A 20,247-nucleotide genomic window follows, 5' to 3' on the forward strand; every position below is an offset into this window, starting at 1 on the left:
AAGATATGTAATGATTTATTAGTTGTAGTGATATATGATAATGATATATGATTTCCTGCACCCCTTTTTTGTGTGCGTAGTGGTGTTATGTTTTTTTGTGTTATGTGTGTATGTTTATTTGTTTTTGGAAAGAAAAAAAAGAACTCACATCCTGCCGATGCCAATGGAGCACATGCTGCATCCTGGGGATAGGGAGATAATCATAGAGGTCTCCTTGGTAATATTTAGATCAAACCTTCTGGGTTAAGCCTCTGCTGCCTCAATGGGTCTCCTTTGCACCAGCCATTTTACTATCAGTATCTGCCCCCTCCCTCCCCATTCTTCCTCCTGCCTGCCCCACTCCTTGCTCAGACTATTTATTTATTTGTTTACTTATTTATTTACTACATTTATATCCTGCCTTTCTCCCTGAAGGGACCCAATTCTTCCCATTCCCATTTTTCCCCCTGCCTGCCCTAAAACTGAAACTTAAAGTTTAAAATTAAACTACCTAACTAAAATTGAGTGCTGGGAGAGTCAGGACAGACAAAAGAAACTATTTCTTTACCCAGTATGTAGTTAGTCTGTGGAACTCCTTGCCACAGAATGTGCTGATGGCATCTGCCCTGGATGCCTTTAAAAGGGTGATGGACAAATTTCTGGAGGAAAAGTCCATCAGGGGTTACAAACCATGATGGGTATGTGCAACTTTCTGATTTTAGAAGTAGGGTACCTCAGAATGCCAGGTGTAAGGGAGTGGCACAAGGATGCAGGTCTCCTGTTGTCTTGGGTGCTCCCTGAGGCCTCTGGTGGGCCACTGTGAGATGCAGGAGGCTGGGACTAGACAGGCTTTTGGCCTGATCCAGCCAGGCTTTTCTTATGTTCTTATACCCAGTTTCTCCCATTGCCAGGAGGCCTCTCCATAAGCCTGTGCGTACGGCTGCCAGCCACTGCTCTGTCAGCCTTGTTACACATTCTGGTGTCTTATCACTTATGTCACTGAGCTGACACTTCCGCCAGCACTATGCTTAGTCAGGATCGGGGCCCCAGCTATTTTGTCTGAGCTCTTCCAGAATAACTGGCACCCAAATGAATAAATACAGCTGACTGGGCAGCAGTGAGGTTGAACTTTCTGGCAGAATTGCATCTTCAGCAGCTGGAAAGTATGTTCCGCAAGCATAACACATCCTTAGAATTGGACCTTTAGATGGGATTCTGCAAACAAAACTGCAATGCAAAGGTGCCACATTAAGAAATATTAGTGTTTTTATTTGTACCAACAACAGAAACGCAAGTGGGAATGAGTACACATATACTCGCATTTGGTTTCTTGGCTTCACTTTCCTCACCGGTTGAGCAGAGAGAAAGATGATATGATTTTCAAAGCTGGATCTTAAACCTTCCTCATGGGGATTTTCAGAAGTTAACTGGCACATTGCTGATAGGTCAGGAGAATACAAAACAAGGTTAACTGTACAAGTAGTCAAGGCCTGTAGATCGTGTGAGCCACCAAGACAAACACAGCTGACCAGCCATGCATTGTGGCCTGGCAGGTGTTTGCCAAGCTTCTTAGGAAGGCAAGCACAACAGGTGGTTGATCAAGCTCCTCGTGAGCCGCCATACACAGCTAATGGACAGTGTTTGGTTTGGAGGATCACAAGTCATACGGAGGCAGGACAGCTGGCACTATGTGCATAAAGGGAAAAGGACCTGAGCCATCTTGGGTCCTCTGTGAGGACAGAAGTTCAAGGGGATGAGAGAAAAGGTTCTTGGTTGCCTCTTAAGAGAAGATGACAAGGAGCATCATGGTCCTTCTTCAATGGAACAGCCACCACCCCAATGCCAAGGTGAGCCCAGATAGGAATGGGAGGCTGGGATTGTTGATAATCCCCCCATTGCATAAATCATTACTGCAGCATGTGCGGTTGTAGCTCACGTCGAAGATGTTATCCCTCTGCTCAGTCTTGTTGCAGAGCTCGGGCATGCTGCTACAGCCATACTTGGTGAAGAGGTTTAGGGTACCTGGTGGGAGAACAGGAGAAAAAAAATGAGTGATGAATTGTGGAAACCCTCCATCCCTGCCCCTTTAGGGAAAATGTGAAAGCCATGTCACCTTTGACATGGCAGTCTGGCAGCCTTTGTGGAAACACCGGTTTGTGGACTGGTCCACCCATGTGTATGTACATCATTTGTTATCTCTACACTTGTCTCCGCTTTGGCTCATGATGAGGAGGACCAAAGCAGCCAGATGCTGGGGTCAAGCGAATTTGGCAGGTGATGACCTGAAAGCCCAAGGAGCCCCCAACGGTGCCCCAGGATGCTTACAAAGTCTGTGCTGTGGCGGGGAGCCTCCTGCCCACAAGCATTCTAATGCCACCGATGGGTAAAGACAAGTTTGGAAATCAGTTTTTTTTGGGGGGGGGGGGGTTGTTGAAAAGATTAACCCCTGGCCCCCTATTCTGCAGTCCCAATCCAGATCATATCCTGCCAGCAACTGAAAAGCAACTTCCAGAGTTCCAAGCAGCGAACTCTGCCCTGGCCAGCATAAACTCACCCCACTGACGCTGGATGTAGCCTCTGGGAGCCAGTGCACATCTGGGTACTGGCTCAGCTTGCTCTAAAAGAGGCATGAATATGATGCATTCCTGACACTCCTGAGCCAGTGCAGGTCCTGCACCAGCTCAGACTCCAGTTAGGATTGCAACCTAAGTGTGATGGAGATTCCTGTCCCGGGTCAGAACAGTGCTGGAAAGAATGAATGGATCAGCTCCACTGAATTAGTGGAGTTTTTATTTTCTGGTTAAGCACAGCCCTCCTGGTGGTAGCAGGCGTTTTTTAAAAATACTGACTCCTTTCCAAGGACTGAGGATATCTAGAGGTCTTTCCACGGAATATGTGAAGTTGCAGCTCATATGGAGTAATTTTGTTTTAACCTAAAGTGTGCGGGTGTTTTTCCAAGCTTTTTGGTACAGCACCTAATGCACCCACTAGTCAGCGGTGGACCTCCCAGTCACTTGATGGGGCAAATACCCCGGGGTGCCGAGCCTCACACACCTTTAGGACCCTGCGGAAGCCTCTTTGAGGCTCCCAATGGGGTTGAGCTGATTTGCTGGAAGCACAGTTTAAAGCATCAGGGAAACTTCAGGAGGCTTCCTGGGCAAGTCCTGGAGTTGCATGAGGCACTGTGCGCTCCAGGTAAGTGGTGTGTGTGTGTGTGTGTGGTGGCATCCCACAGAGGCACTATCGCAAACCTTTATCCCAGGGCACAGGGCTGGGGAGGTCCGCTACTGCCACTACTAGGTATAATTCTTGTCTTTTGCCAGGTTAGTTCTATCTCAATCTGAAGATCTTTATACTTTAAGCAATACAAATATTTATCTACAGTGGGCCCTGCTTATCTGCGGATGCCGAGCTTGCAAGCTGGAGAGCCTCAGAGGACCTCCTGGATGTAATTGGAAATGCCTTCCAGTCACGTCCAGTAAGATTTCTGAGGTGCAGGGAGGTTGTGTGTGTGGTTTCTCCATGCCTCAGAGGACCTCCCACATGCGACTGGGAGGCATTTCTGGTTTTCTGGTGCAAACTTGGAAGTGCCTTCAGAAGTGCCTGGGAGGTTGTGTGCAATCTCTTCAGGGTCGAACGTGGCCCCTAGGTCATTGTAATTGCAGTGCCATGCACCCCTCCCCATGGATTTTATTATATGCAGAATTCTGTATCCGTGGGGAGTCCTGGAGCGGATCTCCTGCGGATATGAGGGCCCACTGTACCATTTTTCAACAGAAGGTAGTTCACAAAACAGTTTGCATTGTTGAGAAAATAAATCAAAGCTTCTCTGCCCCCGAAGGCCTTATGGAATAGCTCGGCTCTGGTGGGGCACCATCACTATATATTCCGGTTCTCGAAGAATCCTTCTTTTTGGCCTTACCTGAATAAACTCTTGTTGTCTCGCAAAATTCGCCTGGTTTTGCTTTGCAGGGTTCCTCAGTATTCAAACAGAGTTTGCCCATTTTGAATTTGCAGACATTGCACACAAGGCCTTGTGCTGGAAAAGAAAAGCAAGATATTCAAAAGTGTTTTTGGAGCTATAACCATAACAGCCAATCCTTGCCTTGGTTATATCCTGCAGCATGGTGGTCAAAGATTGCTCTGTGCTGCCACCTCGTGGTCAAAAAGGAAAATATAGTTAAAAATCATTGGGATGTTTAAAAAGCAAAATCCACAGGCACAAATGTGATTCGTTCCCCTGACTACCTTTGGAATGCAGAACCTTCCAGCTGATTATGGAGGAATGATTGAAAGAGGTTGGTCAGACATTACTGGAACTGTTGGGTGTATGCTGGATGCTACAAACCCTGGTCTCTAACACTCTGCCATCAGCCTTGTCTGATATAGATTGGCAAGGGGAAAGGGTTAAGAGCTAGCCTTTGTGACATCATTAATGTGGTCAGGTAAGATATGGAAAAGAGACTTTGTCCCTTTAGGAAGGGAAACTAGGGAAACATTAATTGGGGAAGATCTAGAGATGATTCATAGGGGGTGAAGTTCTTTGAAAAGGTGCTTTTACCACTTATTTGCAGCATAAAATGATCACAAGGTATCAGCACAATAAGGATTTGGGAGGATCCTCTCAGTTAATTAATTGGTGGGCTTTACTCAGTGGAAGGGGTGCTGAATTTGGAAAGACCCAGAAAGTGGAATAATGGATACAAGGGTATTTGCTTCCTGGATGATTGTGTCCGGGTTAAATGCATCCCAGTCATTGGCATCTGTGAACATTCACCTCTTTTTTTTTTTTTTGGTCTTGGTTATTTCCATCCCACTATAACTGGGCAACAAACTATAACCAGGCAACAAACCACATGTTATATATCCTAAGCCTCTTATCCCAGCCCTAAGCCTAGCCCAACCCGAACCATGCACATGATGCTGCAGTCCTTGGAAGTAGGGCAGGTAACAAATGGATATAATGCCTCTAGGAAGCTGATGAGCAAAATGTAAGAGCGATAACACTGCATTAGCCACTTTGAATGCCCTTCAGTGGGGTAGAAATTTAATAGATATTCTTTATGTTGCATTTTTTATTTTTCTTATACAATTCACAGGTGCTGATTCCAATGGTAATCTTAGGGAGCTTTTGTGTATCATCAAAACTTTTTTTAGTTATCTTAAATTTTGTATTTGTATCTTATTGCCTAATGCATTGTAATACACAGTTGCGGATTTGGCCCCTGTGCTGCCCCGGGGTAAAGGACCACATCATGCAACCCTCCTGCACACACCGCCCCTGCAGGATACTTACCTAGCTCCATTACAAAGCCTCTCAGGTCATTCCCCTGGCACTCCCAAAGCCTTCTGGAGTGCCTTAATAATACTTCCAGTTTTCCAACAAAAACTGGAAGTACTGTCAAGGGTGCTCCGGAGGCCTCAGGCATTTTCCAGAACACCACGGGAAAGTCGCACAGGGCTTTACCTGCCCCCGTGCGGCTCTGGAGGGTGAGAGGAAGCTTCAGTGTCAGCGTGGTAGGTGGAGGTGGCACCGCAAATGAAGCCATGGTGCCACCTCCCCAGGGCCCACAGACATGGTGTCTGGGGCTTTTGCCCCCCGTGCCCCTCCCAGGACTGCCACTGGTAATACATGTTGTATTATACAACGGTGTCATGTGCTAACAGCACAGTCCTATGCCTTTCTACTCATCCCATTGAATTTCATTTAAATTGCATTGAATTTAATGGGACTGACTCCTAGGTAAGTGTGAATAGGATTGCAGTTTAAGAAGCCTCAGATATGTTTGCCTTTCATTCATTCATTCTTTCCAACCCCTTGATCATTTGGCTGCCTTTTTCTTCACCCTTTTCAGCTATGTGGAATCTTTTTTTGATGTGGGGCAGCCAGAACAATAAGAGTTTCAATGTGGCTACAGCATGTTGAGCTGGGTTGGTGTAGTGGTTTGGGAGGTGGACTTAGACCTGGAAGATCCAGGTTTGAATCCCACCTCAACCATGAAGCTTCCTGGGTGACCTTGGGCCAGTCACTTTCTCTCAGCCTCACCTACCTCACAGGGTTGTTGTGAGGACAAAAGGAGGGGAGCAGCTGTGTACACAGCCGTGAGCTCTTTGGAGGAAGTGCAGTATAAAAATGTGAAAAATTAATAAATAAATTTTCAGTCCTTTCCTTTATATGCCTGAACATGGAATCTCTCTCTCTCTCTCTCTCTCTCTCTCTCTCACACACACACACACACAAGCATGCACATGTTGTCTGTCTCTTCACACTCAGAGCCCAAGCCTATGCATGTTTACTCAGAAGTTAGTCCCGTTATAGTCAGTGGGGCTTACTCCCAGGAAAGTGTGGATAGGATTGTAGCCTCAGTCAACATTTTCAGTGAGCTCTATGCTGCAATCCTGAGGATTCTTTCCTACCATATCATCACTGTATATTTTCGTCCAAACTACATGGTACCTTAAACCTGTCATTAGCCAACACTCTTAGAGCAGAAAGCACACCAGAGACGAGTTTTTCAAGCTTCAAAATAGCTGTAGAGAATCTCATTTGGTATTAAAGCAAGATACATGCTGCAGGGGGAGGACTAACACTTTTCCACTCCCCCATTTTCACACTAAAATTGACTCCCACCCCCTGAAATGATTATTTGCAGAATTTGCTGATTCAGGGGCAAACAACCGGATTGGAAAGAGGCGCTTTTTAGTGCAAAGTGGCACAAAGTGCCCCCGCCCAGCACTGTGTCCCTGTGCCAACCTGGGCCCCCACATCTGTTGGGGGTCTTAACAGATCCATCTGTGAACAATGAGTTTCAGTGGAAAGCCCACCTGCAGGGATTTAACAGCCTGCAGGACCAGACACCTGCACCATACCAGAAGAATGAACACAATAGAACATTTATAGCAATCCCTGGATAATAGTCCCATGAAAATGTGCCCCAGGACAGTAGCATGTGAGTCATGCTGAGATCAACAGCATGTGGAATTAGCAGCAAGCTGGATTGGTGCCCAGAATGCTTTCAGGAGGGGTCGTTTGCCAAGGTGTGGAAACCTGGTGCAAACTCTTTCTTGCTAAACTCTAAGCTGCAGCTCCAGTGGTGGATTTCTCACAGAAGCAAAAGAACATAAGAAAAACCCAGCTGGATCAGGCCAAAGGCCCATCTAGTCCAGCTTCCTGTATCTCGCAGTGGCCCAACAAATGCTTCAGGGACACAAGACAACAAGACACAACCTGCATCCTGGTGCCTTGCATCCAGCAATCTGAGGTAGCCTACCTCTAAAACCAGGACCTTGCACAGACCTACCATGACTTGTAAGCTGTGATGAACTTTTCCTCCAGAAATTTGTCCAATCCCCTCTTAAAGGCATCCAGGCAAGATGCCATCACTGCTTCCTGTGGCAAGGAGTTTCACAGACTAATCACACAATGGGTAAAGAAATATTTTCTTTGGTCTGTCCTAAATCTCCCAACACTCAATTTTCAACTCAACAAACTTCCCAAGAGAAGATGATTTGTTAAAGCACAAGGCTCTCAGTTGTAGCCCAAAAAAGTTAGTGATAGCTAAGTGCCACAGAAATGAATGGGACACATTAGTGGTGAAAGTCCCATTTATTTCAATGGAATTTAATCACATGTCCATGCATGTGTATGCATGTCCATGTCTATGTCACGAGTCCATGCATGCCTACTCAGATATAAGTTCCATTGAGTTGTCAATGGGGGTGTTGATTAGAAATCCACCTAACTGGCTGAGTCATAATAACCACACCACACTGGGATTAGGAGCTGGAATATATGAGCTTTGCTTGCCACCACTTCCCTAGCCAAGGCTGGCCCACCCATGAGGCCAACTGAGGTGGTTGCCTACTGCAGCAGATTAAGAGGAAGGTGCCCTCTCCTGTCCACTGACTCCCTTCTTTTGCTTCTCCTCCTCCTTCTTGCCCTTCCTGGATTGGAAAAGGGAAGGAGTAGAAGCAGGAAAGTAGAGGAGCAGAGATTGGAGTGACTCTCCATTCCTCTACACTTCCTATTCTGCTCTGTCCCCTTTTTTCAGTTAAGGCGGCAGTTAAGAAGGCCAATTCTATGCTTGGGATCATTAGGAAAGGTATTGAGAACAAAACGGCTAATATTATCATGCCGTTGTACAAATCTATGGTAAGGCCACACCTGGAGTATTGTGTCCAGTTCTGGTTGCCGCATCTCAAAAAAGACATAGTGGAAATGGAAAAGGTGCAAAAGAGAGTGACTAAGATGATTACGGGGCTGGGGCACCTTCCTTACGAGGAAAGGCTATGGCGTTTGGGCCTCTTCAGCCTAGAAAAGAGACGCCTCAGGGGGGACATGATTAAGACATACAAAATTATGCAGGAGATGGACAGAGTGGATAGGGAGATGCTCTTTACACTCTCACATAATACCAGAACCAGGGGACATCCACTCAAATTGAGTGTTGGGAGAGTTAGAACAGACAAGAGAAAATACTTCTTTACTCAGCGTGTGGTTGGTCTGTGGAACTCCTTGTCACAGGATGTGGTGACGGCATCTGGTTTGGACGCCTTTAAAAGGGGATTGGACAAGTTTCTGGAGGAAAAATCTATTATGGGGTACAAGCCATGATGTGTATGCGCAACCTCCTGATTTTGGAGGTGGGCTATGTCAGAAGGCCAGATGCAAGGGAAGGCACCAGGATGAGGTCTCTTGTTATCTGGTGTGCTCCCTGGGGCATTTGGTGGGCCGCTGTGAGATACAGGAAGCTGGACTAGATGGGCCTATGGCCTGATCCAGTGGGGCTGTTCTTATGTTCTTATGTTCATTCCAGAGAGTGGGGGGAACAGAGGCTGGCACATCACCGGGTAAGGGGAGGGCAGCATTTCCCGTGCCATCTTAGGCACTGGGAAGTCTTGATTTGCCCTGTCTTTATCCATAAGAACATAAGAAGAGTCCTGCTGGATCAGGGCAAAGCCCCATCTAGTCCAGCTTCCTGTATCTCACAGTGGCCCACCAAATGCTTCAGGGAGCACAAAAGCCAGCAAGACAACCTGCGTCCCGGTGTCCTCCCCTGCATCTGGCATGCCGTTCCATTTAATAATATACACAGCACATCTTTGTAGCATTTTTCAGCCAGGACAAATATGAGGCAAGGCAAAACCTGAAAGGAGTCAGTGAAAAACAAACAAATCAAATCCTCTCTGCTCAACACCAGTGAGGTCTTGGCTATCAAGTTGTGACTGTGCAGGGGACATTATAAGCAGAAGCCTGGGATGGGAAGAATATCTCGCTGCTCTCTCTGTGGTGCCAGTGGGGTGTCAGAATCTCCTTTGCACTCATGGGGTGCCAACATGGAGATGACCAAAGGGCCCTTTACCTCTGTGCAAAAGAGATGGTAATTTGTGGACAGAATCCAGACGACACCAGGATTCTCTTTAAATTGCTTCATGTCAAAAATAAAACATGTCTTCCTAGAGGTCATGTATTTCTCCCTAGAAGCCCTGTAGCATACTGGCTAAGATCGCCAAATCAGAACTCCCGATCAGAACTGATCTCCAGATCTCAAATCCCACCTCTCCCATGAGATTAGCAGGTGGTCTGAGGTGAGCCCCTCCCTCAGCCTCAGCTATGACATGGAGATAATGCTTCCTTATCTTGCCATTTTGTTCTAAAGGTAATATATGTAAAACACCTTTGTACTTTCCAAAAGTGCTAATCAATGTTAAGTATTATTAGTATTCATCCTTAATTGAAACCATGATTATGGAGTGCCTTTTTTAAAAAAACAAAAAGATGACTAACATGAGACATAATGGCAGGCTTAAACCAGCTTATTAAACGGAGAGCATGAATAGAGAAAAAATAATTTCTTCCTCTCAAATCATTACAACTCAGTGAAATTAACATACTATACACTCAAGTCAGACAGGGAGGGGTCTTTGATGATAATTAGCTAATTGGATTCTCTGCAGCAAATCGTGGATGATGGTCAAGAGTTTAAATTGCATTTTAAAAGGCCTCTTCGAATTTGTGGAGAGGAGTCAGAGAAAATACAGAATAGTAGAGAAAAACCTCCATGTCAAGAACAGTATATCTTTCATTGTTAGATGCTGGGAACAAACATTAGGAGATGTTTATCACCCTCATGCTCTGCTTTGCCCAGGATGGTAAGTACTGGAGACAAGTTACGCTGGATCTTTGGAACCATTCAGCAAGCACCCATTAGTGTTGTGAAAGAGAACTGGAGCAGAACCAGTTACTCTAGTTTCAAGACATAAGTCCGTTGGTCTAATGATCTTCTCTTGGTCTTCACCTCCCCCCCCCCCCGGTGGAAGCCATTATTCTTTATAGGCTTGAAGTAGTTATGAGAGACCTTTCCACAAGGTTGAACATTTGTGAGTAAGAGCGATTCATAATTGCCTCCCTTTCATGCACAGCAATGCTCACCTTCCTGCTGAGGACAATTACTCTGGACAATAATTATTCTTGGGTCTTTAATAAAGGCCTTCCAAAACCACTACTCCCAAGAACTCACACCCAGATAGAGTTCCCCATCAAGCATTGTTAGACATTAGAGAATATAGTAAGCAGGTAAATGGAGCTGAGATTCAGGATGACAACTTCAGGATGTGAAGCTCAAGCACTACAAATGCAAAAAAATTCCAGCTTCCACATTTTGAGCTGGGTGTGGCAAGCTGAGAAATAAATGTGAAGATGAAAATTAATTACCCTTCCTAAAGCTTCACCAAATGGAGGTGAAGATTTGGACATGAGAGGAGAGGGAAAATAGGATGGAACCACACAGATAGAACTATCAATCTGAGAGATTCCTTAGAAGATTTTGATGGTGGTACCCATTAACATGGGGACAGCTGACTCACTGAGAAGCTATAGAAGCTCTACTCTCTGTCCCAAGAAGCCTCTTAGTTCTTTAGAACAGAATTGAGCAATGACATTTTAAGGTAGTACAGAAATTCACAAGAACAATGATGCTGGCTTCTCTGGAATCAGAGTAATCCAATCTTTATTTTCATGAAAAAGAGCAAAGAATCCTAAGGCACTGAAAGACTAATCTGTGTTTCAGGCTGTTCCATGCACTTGATGAAGTTGGGCTGATGGCTTATGAAAGCACATGGTAAAATTCATGTGCAAGCTATCCTATGTAACTTTGGGCCCAAAGCGCTGAGCTCCACCAGATCCTGCCCTCCATGTTGGGCTGCAGAGCCCAACACAGAGGTACTCAAGTCTGTTGGCAAAATAGCCAACACAGACTTGAGAAGCCCCATTGCGAGGCCTGGGGCTTTCCCAAGAAGAAGGGGACAAAAGCCCCCTTCCCCCAAGGAGACCTCCAGTGGCCCAGGCAGTGCTGCTGAATACAGCAGTAGCCATTTTGGTGCAGAACACCCAGTAGCTCTACCAAGTGTAGGACTGGGCTGCCCATCATTTGAGTTTTAACAGAGCCACACGGCTACTCTTTTGGGAATATGTGCCTAATGCCAAAGCTTATCTGTTGGCTAATCTAGATGCTAAACTAAACATGCAATTGCTGCCAAAAAAGTTCTGTGCCTAACTCTGATGCCTATGACCCAGCATCATGACATTCCATGTCTCCTTGCCATCACTGCACATCACCAGGGGTAAGAAAACACAGCATAGTATCACAGCATGGACATATTCTCCTAGATGCTATGGAAGCATAGAAAAAATATGCCATTGGAGTGCCTATATATCTCTTCACTAATCTCTTTAATTAAATCAAGTACACCCAATTTCCTTTATCAAATGTTGAAACGGTTGATCTTCTAGGTGGAGCACTGATTCATGTCTACTCTGCAAGCAGGGTGTGGGGAGAGGGACGGAATGCTAACTCATTTGGAGTCTTGTTGAGTACATTGAATAGGTTGAAATCAGAGCAAAAATGACCACCAGTCTATATTTTGACAGTCAGGAATTTATTTTTCATTGAAATGCCCTTTAATGTATATGTGAAATGCACTGAAAGGTTTTGAAAAGCTTGTGGTTCTACAGCTATACTGTTTTCAGAAATGTCTTTCATCAGAAGATGGTTTCAGGCTTCCTATGTTCTCTGCAGGACTTGGAAGCCCCAGTAGCTTCAAAGAAAAGTTAGCCAAATATTGTTCCGTGCACTGGACAACAGTGAACATCAAGTCATTAACACTGACAATAAAGTAAAAACAGTTTAAAGTGTGTTTTTTTAGATGTTAGTCTTAGAAAACATTTTATAATTTTTTTTATTGTGTGTGTCTTTCAGATTATTTTAGAAGGGGAGCAGAGTCCCTTTAATGCTAAATAATATTTAATAATGTTAAATTAATTTCTTCCTGATTACAACTCCTCTTCTCGTCCTTTACAGTTCTGTGAAGCAACTGCATGCCATTGAATTGCAGGGGACAAGGAAAAGCCAAGGATTTAGTGGCCACATCTAATGTCCCTGGTGACTACAGAACTCATTTATCAGTTCCTACTTTAATACTTGTGTGGTCCTAGCAAAAAATCAGTATACCCAAGTGTGGATTCACAGGATCTGCTTGTCAATGATTAATAAAATAAAATAAAATAGAATCAGATAGACTTATAAGAAAAGTTGTCCCAGATTCAAAATAAGAAGAACCCCGCTGGATCAGACCACAGGCCCATCTAATCCTGCATCTCACAGTGGTTCACCAAATGCTCCAGGGAGCACACAATACAACAAGATACCTGCTTCCTGGTGCCACTCCCTTGCATGTGGCATTCTGATGTCACCCCACTGCTAGAAGTCAGGAGGTTGCACATACCCATCAAGGCTTGTAACCTGTGATGGACTTTTCCTCCAGAAATTTGTCCTGTCCCCTTATAAAGGCATCTAGGCTGGGTGCCATCACCACATCCTGTGACAAGGAGTTCCAAGGACCAACTGCACGCTGAGTAAAGAAATATTTTCCTTTGTCTGTCGTAACTCTCCCAACACTCAATTTCAGCAGATGTCCCCTGGTTGTAGAGTTATGTGAGAGGGAAAAGAGCATCTCTCTATACACTTTATCCATCCCCTGCATGATTTTGTATGTCTCAATCATGTCCCCCCTCAGGCACCTTTTTTCCAGACAGAAGAGTCCCAAACGCTGTAGCTTTTCCTCATAAGGGAGGTGCCCCAGCCTAGTAATTATTTTAGTTGCTTTTTTTGTACCCTTTCCATTGAGTTTCTAGCATCACAGGGGAGTCTGCCCCTGAGAAAGAAAAATATACAGATAACACTATCCTGAAGACAACTTTTTAGCAATTGCATGGCCAAAGCACCCCAAAGCACCCCAATATGGATAAAGTCCATGCAAACCTTTTTTTCAGAAAGCAGCCCTGCCCTTTCCCTTTCCAGATTGGTACTTACCAGCTGCACAGAAGAGCAGAACAGAAAAACCCAGAAGAATCTTGTTCATCTTGAGAATTTTTATAAGAAAGGGAGCAAGCAAGGAATGAGAATATCAAAACGACAAGGAGCTCCAAAAATATTCAACTTGGTTTGTAGCAGATGACTCTTCCAAGCAGGTCTTGTGAGGAGAGCAGTTGTGAAGAAGAAATTTATCACATCAAGCCCTTGAGAAATAGCCAATGGAGGGATCAGGGAGGAGAGGCACACCTTAGACACACCTTACCATGGAACATCAAGAGGCATTTAGAGAAGAGCATGTGAACAAAGGTGCAGTACAACTGGGAGCAAAAAGCTGGGAAACCAGAATACACAGTCACAAGAACTCCAGGCTTTTCTTATTTTGTTTTTTTTTAATTGTTTTGGCAACTCTGGTCATCTTAGTGCTCAACTATTGAAAAGTAACATGAAACATATTCATGTTCTAGTATCTGCTATATTGCCAAACTGGACTGTGTGCATGTGTTGGGAAAGCAAGGATGAGTAGTGATTTTCCATCTCATGCAGAGGCATCTCTAGGGTTTTCATCACCTGGTGCGAGAGCTCATTGCGTCACCCCCATGATGGACCTCGTCCCGTATCAGACCATATAGAATAGATTATAGTAACATATGCACAATCTAAATGCAGTGACCTCATTAGGGTTGGTGTCGCTCCCATTTATATAACATTTTGATATATAACAGTACAGGTCACCCAACAACAAAAAACCAGTGGCCAGAGAAACCAGAGAATCAAGAGCCTCCATGTTGGGTGGGGAGCCTGACACAGAGGCTCTGGTCCCACCTTCCTCCCTCCTTCCCACCTCTGCCCACACCCCCACTTGCCCCTCCACTGCTCAGCAGTTTGTGCGGGGCTCCAGCAGCTGGCCAGTGCTGGACTAGCACCAGCACTCACCAGGTGGTAAGGCCCACAAATGTACATTTGCGACAGTGCGTGCCAGCGGTAAGCCAGCGATGCGCACTGTTCAGGATATGGCCCTTAGGTGGCAATCCTAACCTCACTTTCTTGGGAGTAAGACGCACTGAACACAATAGGGCTTACTTCTGAGTAAACCTGGTTAGGATTGTGCCCCCAGTCTACTATATGATGACCCAGTTTGGATAATGGGGGCAGAGTATGATTGCTTTAACTGTGTTTTTAACTTTTCATACCTGTCCTTTAGTAAGCCGCCTTGAGACCCCTTGGGGAGAAAGGTGGGGTAAAAATGCCATAAAAGAAAGAAAGAAAGAAAGAAAGAAAGAAAGAAAGAAAGAAAGAAAGAAAGAAAGAAAGAAAGAAAGAAAGAAAGAAAGAAAGAAAGAATATTGCTAGCCAACAAACCAAGTTTGTTGGATGAGAAATAAGTTGTGTGCCATGCACTCTCTCCTTTCCTCCTCCACTCACATGCCCATCGGGCAGAATTAAAAATGTCCTGGTTTGCTCAACCACAGTTTGCTGTGGCATCCAAACTGGGAAACTGTGGTCTGAGTACTGCAGACGTCACAGGGTAGCAGAACCCGATGTTAGAACTGCCAAGCCTTTGGGCATGGTCTGAGGACACATTGGACCGTCACTTTGCTTGAGCTAAACAGGTGTGGCCAGTGCCTGGATGGGTGAACACTTGAGAACCCCAGGTATGCCACCAACAATTTCATGATGGAGGGAAGATTGAAATTAAAATCTTCATTCCTATCTAGTAAACAGGTTTTTTGTTTTTTTTCCAGAATTACTCCTGACTGCTCATTTGGCTGACTTCACTTTTTTGACTTGGCAAACATTTCGTTCCCAGACTGAGATGCTCCTGAGCATTCATAGTCTCTTTTCTACACCCCAATTCAACCATTGCCTTCACTTTCTTTGTAAGCCAAATGTTTTCTTTGGGCGTGTAACACCAGTTTAGGCACAGGCATTATATACTTAGCTGTCATCAAAGCAAACACAGAAAACATTCCCCCCCCCAAATAATGGTAAGAATACAATGCACTCCAGCTCCTCTCCTGTGCAAAAATAAATCTGTTTGAACCTGTTGACAGACTGGATGGAGTGAAACAGTACATGCCTTTACTCAGTTCCACTGAATTGATTCAGAAATCAGACACTCATCTTTTGATATGGGCAGGGCAGGAAGAACTTATAGGTCCCATATATTCTGTCCACCTATCAGTTTATGCTGTTAAGTTAGACCCAGCAGCTAATACCTAGTTACAGCACAATCCTATCCATATCTACTTAGAAGTAAGTTCCACTGAGTTCAATGGGACTTACTCCCAGGAAAGTGTGGATAGGATTGCAGCCTTAGATACCCTTGATTTTCTGCTTCTTGCAATAAATGTTTGCTCTTGCGGATGTGTCTGAATTTCTGTTCTCAGGAGGCAGGCAAGCTGAGGACACAAGCTACAAAGAATACAAGGACTGGCTGCATAAGATCATGCAATAAGTCAAGAGTCGGATTTGCATTATGAAAATCACATCCTGGACATCCCATGACACATAAAGTCCCAGATAGGCAAGGTCTGGAAAATCTTAAGGAGTGCCTTTCCCCACACCTCACTGAAGTTCTCCTGGGGAAGCCCTCCTCAACAGACCTGCCAGCACAGAGTAGGCGGAGAAGAAGCCTTCCTGTGATCAACTTTGAAATAGGAACCAACAGATTCCCACTGGGACACACTGGTCATTGTGTACTGCACTCTCATAAGTTAGGTGGGGTGCAAAATACAAACAGCCAACACACACACAGGGCAGGCTACAAAGCACCACAGATGTAAAACATTAACCATTGACGTTAATCACGTTAATTGTTCAGTCTGTTGTAATCATTTTGCTCAACATTTTCCAGATGAAATCTCTTGCAGCTGTTCCAACCTATACAGGTAATCCCTGACTTAACACCTAGTTCCATTCTGGTTAGTTGTCCACAAGTCGGAAATGATGTAAGCAACTGTACTTTTGTGCTGGCCCAAAGACACAAGAACAGATGGACTGTGCAAAAGCTCCCTTGTGGCCATCCAGCTAGTTTTTGCCAACTAATTGCTTTCATTCGGGTACAAAAGTACTAGCCTGGATAGACAGCAACGATGCAAAAAGCATAGATGGAAGACAGGACACCCATACAACAGACGTCCATTACTCAGGAACTACCTGTACTCTGTTTTTATCAGTCTATGGGTGTGCCCACAGCAGCAGATTTTTCAGTGATTATGGATCTTATTCATCTTGGAAACTGGATTGGGCACAAACGTCTAGGAATCCTGTCCACATCAGCCTGAGGATGTGGACAGGATTCCTAGACGTTTGTGCCCAATCCAGTTTCCCCTTACCCTTGCTGACTAGTTATAGCAGCCAGGGGAGGCCTGTCAGAATGGGCCCAGAATGGACCCAAATTGCTATTTGGGATCCTTTTCAATCTCTCTTCCAACCTGTTTTTGGCCCTGAGACTGGTTTCACTGGACATCTCAGAGTCTTTTGATACGTCCAACTTGTTTGGAAGGATGTTATCCTTCTAGACTGCCTAGTGGGATGGGACTGGGGGTGCTTGCAAGCACCTGTGGGCAGGTCCCAAAAGGTGGTGCTGGGCCAGTGTTGCACAATTCTGTGGCTGTGAGCTTGCAGGGTCCTCCAGGGTACTATTCTGTCCCACAAGCTGCTTGACATACACATAAGCCTGTGTGGAGAAGTTGTCTGAAGCTTTGGGCTGTGTTCTCATCAATATTGTAACTCAATTCTATCTCCCATTTCCATCTGGGAAGCAGTGGGTGTGCTGAATCAATGCCTAGGAGCCCAGGTGAGCTCGGTATGGGCCAACCCGCTGCAATTAAATCCCACATGTGTAACAGCTTCTCCAGAATGGGGCGTTCAACCTGTCCTGGATGGGACTGTTCTCCCCTTGAGAAATCAGAGCTTGGGTGTGCTTCTGGATCTGGCATTACTTCTGGATGTTCAGGTAGATGCTATAGCTAAAGACAACTCTGGTTGGTGACCAGATGCACCCCCTCTCTTGAGAAGGCAGATTTGGCTAGAATCACCCATGCCATGCTCATATCTAGCCTTGCTTATTTAACACGCTGTTAACAAGCATGCTCTGGAGACACATACAATGTGCAATTACATATGCTTCCAAACAAGCATGTCCATGCAGGACTTGTAGTCTTTGGTTATGAAGCACACGCCCCAACAACTTTCATCATAAGAACACGTAAAAGGGGAGTAGGAGGTGACTCAGAGTCCATTCAGTTCCAAACAATTAATTTACTGAAGAAAAAAGTAACAGATACCAGGGATGGGCTCTCAAGTCATTGTGACTTGACTCAGCTCATGAAAATGCTGGTCTTTTGTGAAACGCGTCATCTCGAGTCACAGACTGAGTTACTGACTCAGATCTGACTCAGGGCCAGTGACTTGCAAAAGAGTCTTGACTGACTCAAGTCCTGACTCTCTTGTGTGTGCCCACATGCAAGCTTGCTTACTTTTTTTCCCCATTACTTCTGGTTATCCTGAAAGACCTCATGGGTGTTACAGAAGCCATCTTTCAGACCAACAGCAGCAGCAGATGTGATGGGGGTAGGTGGTTCCAGGAAGCAGGGCTGGGGGATTGAGGGGAGGAGGAAAGTTTTAAGTTTTTTGTTGTTTTTTTTCTCCTGCTCAAGGACTTGGCTCATTTCTCAGAATGACTTGGAACTCAAAATGACCGAACATTTCAATGAGTTGAGTCTCAATGGCAAGTGCTATGACTCGCCAGTCAACTCCGGCCACAGGGTCATTGACTGGGGACTCGACTTGGGTTCAGTGACTGAGAACATCCCTGACAGATACTTTTCAGTAGAAACTGATTTGATCATTTCTTTTACTGTCTTATTTATTGTTTTCCTAAGGTTTTATATTTACATTGTGAGCCACTTTGAATGCTTCCATGATAAAACAGTACAGCTGGTTTGTAAGTAAGTGGTAAATATCCAAACAAAAATGTCAGTGTTACCACCTGAATGAAAAGGAAGTCAGTGCAACCTATACACTTATCCAGGACAGCTCCAATTTTCTAATCTCTAGTAAATCAGTGTCCCTTGTAGCCCTTTAAGGGAGATGTTGGTGCTTGTGTACTCCTTGAGGCACCAGGTGGGTCACTGTGAAATACAGGAAGCTGAACTAGATGGACCTTTGGCCTGATCCAGTGGGGCTCTTGTTATGTTCTTATGCTGGGACACCTTTTAGAGATGTCAATATATACACACAAGCAATTGAGTTTTTTCGGCTTTGGCCCCCTTTATCAGGTAAAATACATAAGTGGAGGAGATGGAGGAAGTACATATCATGGGTCTTATACAGAAGTCTTTCCTAAACCCACTTGGAGATTGAACCTGGGATCTTCCATATGCAAAATTGATACCACAGACATATGGATGCTCTTGAAGATCTTGTATATTGAGACATATGGAATGGATAGAGTGGATAAATGGATGGCATTTTCCCTCTCACACAACACCAGAACCAGCGGTCATCCACTAAAATTGAGTGGCAGGAGAGTAAGAACAGACAAAAAAAACCTTATGTATCCAGTATGTATTTAGTCTCCTTGCCACAGGGTGTGGTAGTGGCACTTGAAGGCCTAGATGCCTTCAAAAGGGGATTGAACAGATTTTTGGAGGACAAGTTCATGACAGGTTACAAACCATGAAGGGTACACATGCAACCTCCTGGTTTTAGAAGTAGGCTACCTCAGAATGCCAGGCACAAGAGAGTGGCACCAGAATGCAGGAATCTTGTTAAGAACATAAGAACAGCCCCACTGGCTCAGGCCACAGGCCCATCTAGTCCAGCTTCCTGTATCTCACAGCAGCCCACCAAATGCCCCAGGGAGCACACCAGATAACAAGAGACCTGCATCCTGGTGCTCTCCCTTGCATCTGGCATTCTGACATAGCCCATTTCTAAAATCAGGAGGTTGCACATACACATCTGTCCTTCCTGTGACAGATCAGGAGAGAGATCTTGGGGTGGTGGTGGACAGGTCAATGAAAGTGTCGACCCAATGTGCAGCGGCAGTGAAGAAGGCCAATTCTACGCTTGGGATCATTAGGAAGGGTATTGAGAACAAGACGGCTAATATTATAATGCCGTTGTACAAATCTATGTTAAGGCCACACCTGGAGTATTGTGTCCAGTTCTGGTCGCCGCATCTCAAAAAAGACATAGTGGAAATGGAAAAGGTGCAAAAGAGAGCGACTAAGATGATTAAGGGGCTGGCACACCTTCCTTATGAGGAAAGGCTACGGCGTTTGGGCCTCTTCAGCCTAGAAAAGAGACACCTGAGGGGGGACATGATTGAGACATACAAAATTATGCAGGGGATGGACATAGTGGATAGGGAGATGCTCTTTACACTCTCACATAATACCAGAACCAGGGGACATCCACTAAAATTGAGTGTTGGGCGGGTTAGGACAGACAAGAGAAAATATTTCTTTACTCAGCATGTGGTCGGTCTGTGGAACTCCTTGCCACAGGATGTGGTGCTGGCATCTAGCCTAGACACTTTTAAAAGGGGATTGGACAAGTTTCTGGAGGAAAAATCCATTACGGGGTACAAGCCATGATGTGTATGCGCAAACTCCTGATTTTAGAAATGGGCTATGTTAGAAGGCCAGATGCAAGGGAGGGCACCAGGATGAGGTCTCTTGTTATCTGGTGTGCTCCCTGGGGCATTTGGTGGGCCGCTGTGAGATACAGGAAGCTGGACTAGATGGGCCTATGGCCTGATCCAGTGGGGCTGTTCTTATGTTCTTATCATGGCTTGTAACCTGTAATGGATTTTTCCTCCAGAAATTTGTCCTGTCCCCTTTTAAAGGCATCTAGGCCAGATGCCATCACCACATCCTTTAGCAAG

The 20,247-nt window shown here is 45.1% G+C and overlaps 1 protein-coding gene across 1 annotated transcript; it reads right to left on the reverse strand.

Annotated features, from left to right (window-relative positions):
• Positions 1–1,795: 1,795 nt before the first annotated feature.
• LY6G6C (lymphocyte antigen 6 family member G6C) lies at positions 1,796–13,398 on the reverse strand. Its single transcript, XM_066613412.1, has 3 exons — positions 13,350–13,398; positions 3,902–4,018; positions 1,796–2,001 (listed from the first exon to the last, which is right to left on the reverse strand). Exons 1-3 carry the CDS (start codon positions 13,396–13,398, stop codon positions 1,796–1,798), a joined length of 372 nt encoding a protein of 123 aa, XP_066469509.1.
• Between the last annotated feature and the right edge of the window lie 6,849 nt (positions 13,399–20,247).

Source organism: Tiliqua scincoides, chromosome 2 (assembly GCF_035046505.1).
Source record: "Tiliqua scincoides isolate rTilSci1 chromosome 2, rTilSci1.hap2, whole genome shotgun sequence".
Taxonomy (NCBI): Eukaryota; Metazoa; Chordata; class Lepidosauria; order Squamata; family Scincidae; genus Tiliqua; species Tiliqua scincoides.

Bases quoted from the DNA above. Each gene is read 5' to 3' on its own strand.
- LY6G6C (XM_066613412.1), bottom strand. From the start codon at position 13,398: ATGAACAAGATTCTTCTGGGTTTTTCTGTTCTGCTCTTCTGTGCAGCT. The intron at 4,019-13,349 runs GTAAGTACCAAT...TTTCTTTTCCAG, and splicing joins TCTGCTCTTCTGTGCAGCTG to CACAAGGCCTTGTGTGCAAT. The intron at 2,002-3,901 runs GTAAGGCCAAAA...TTCTCCCACCAG, and splicing joins GACAACAAGAGTTTATTCAG to GTACCCTAAACCTCTTCACC.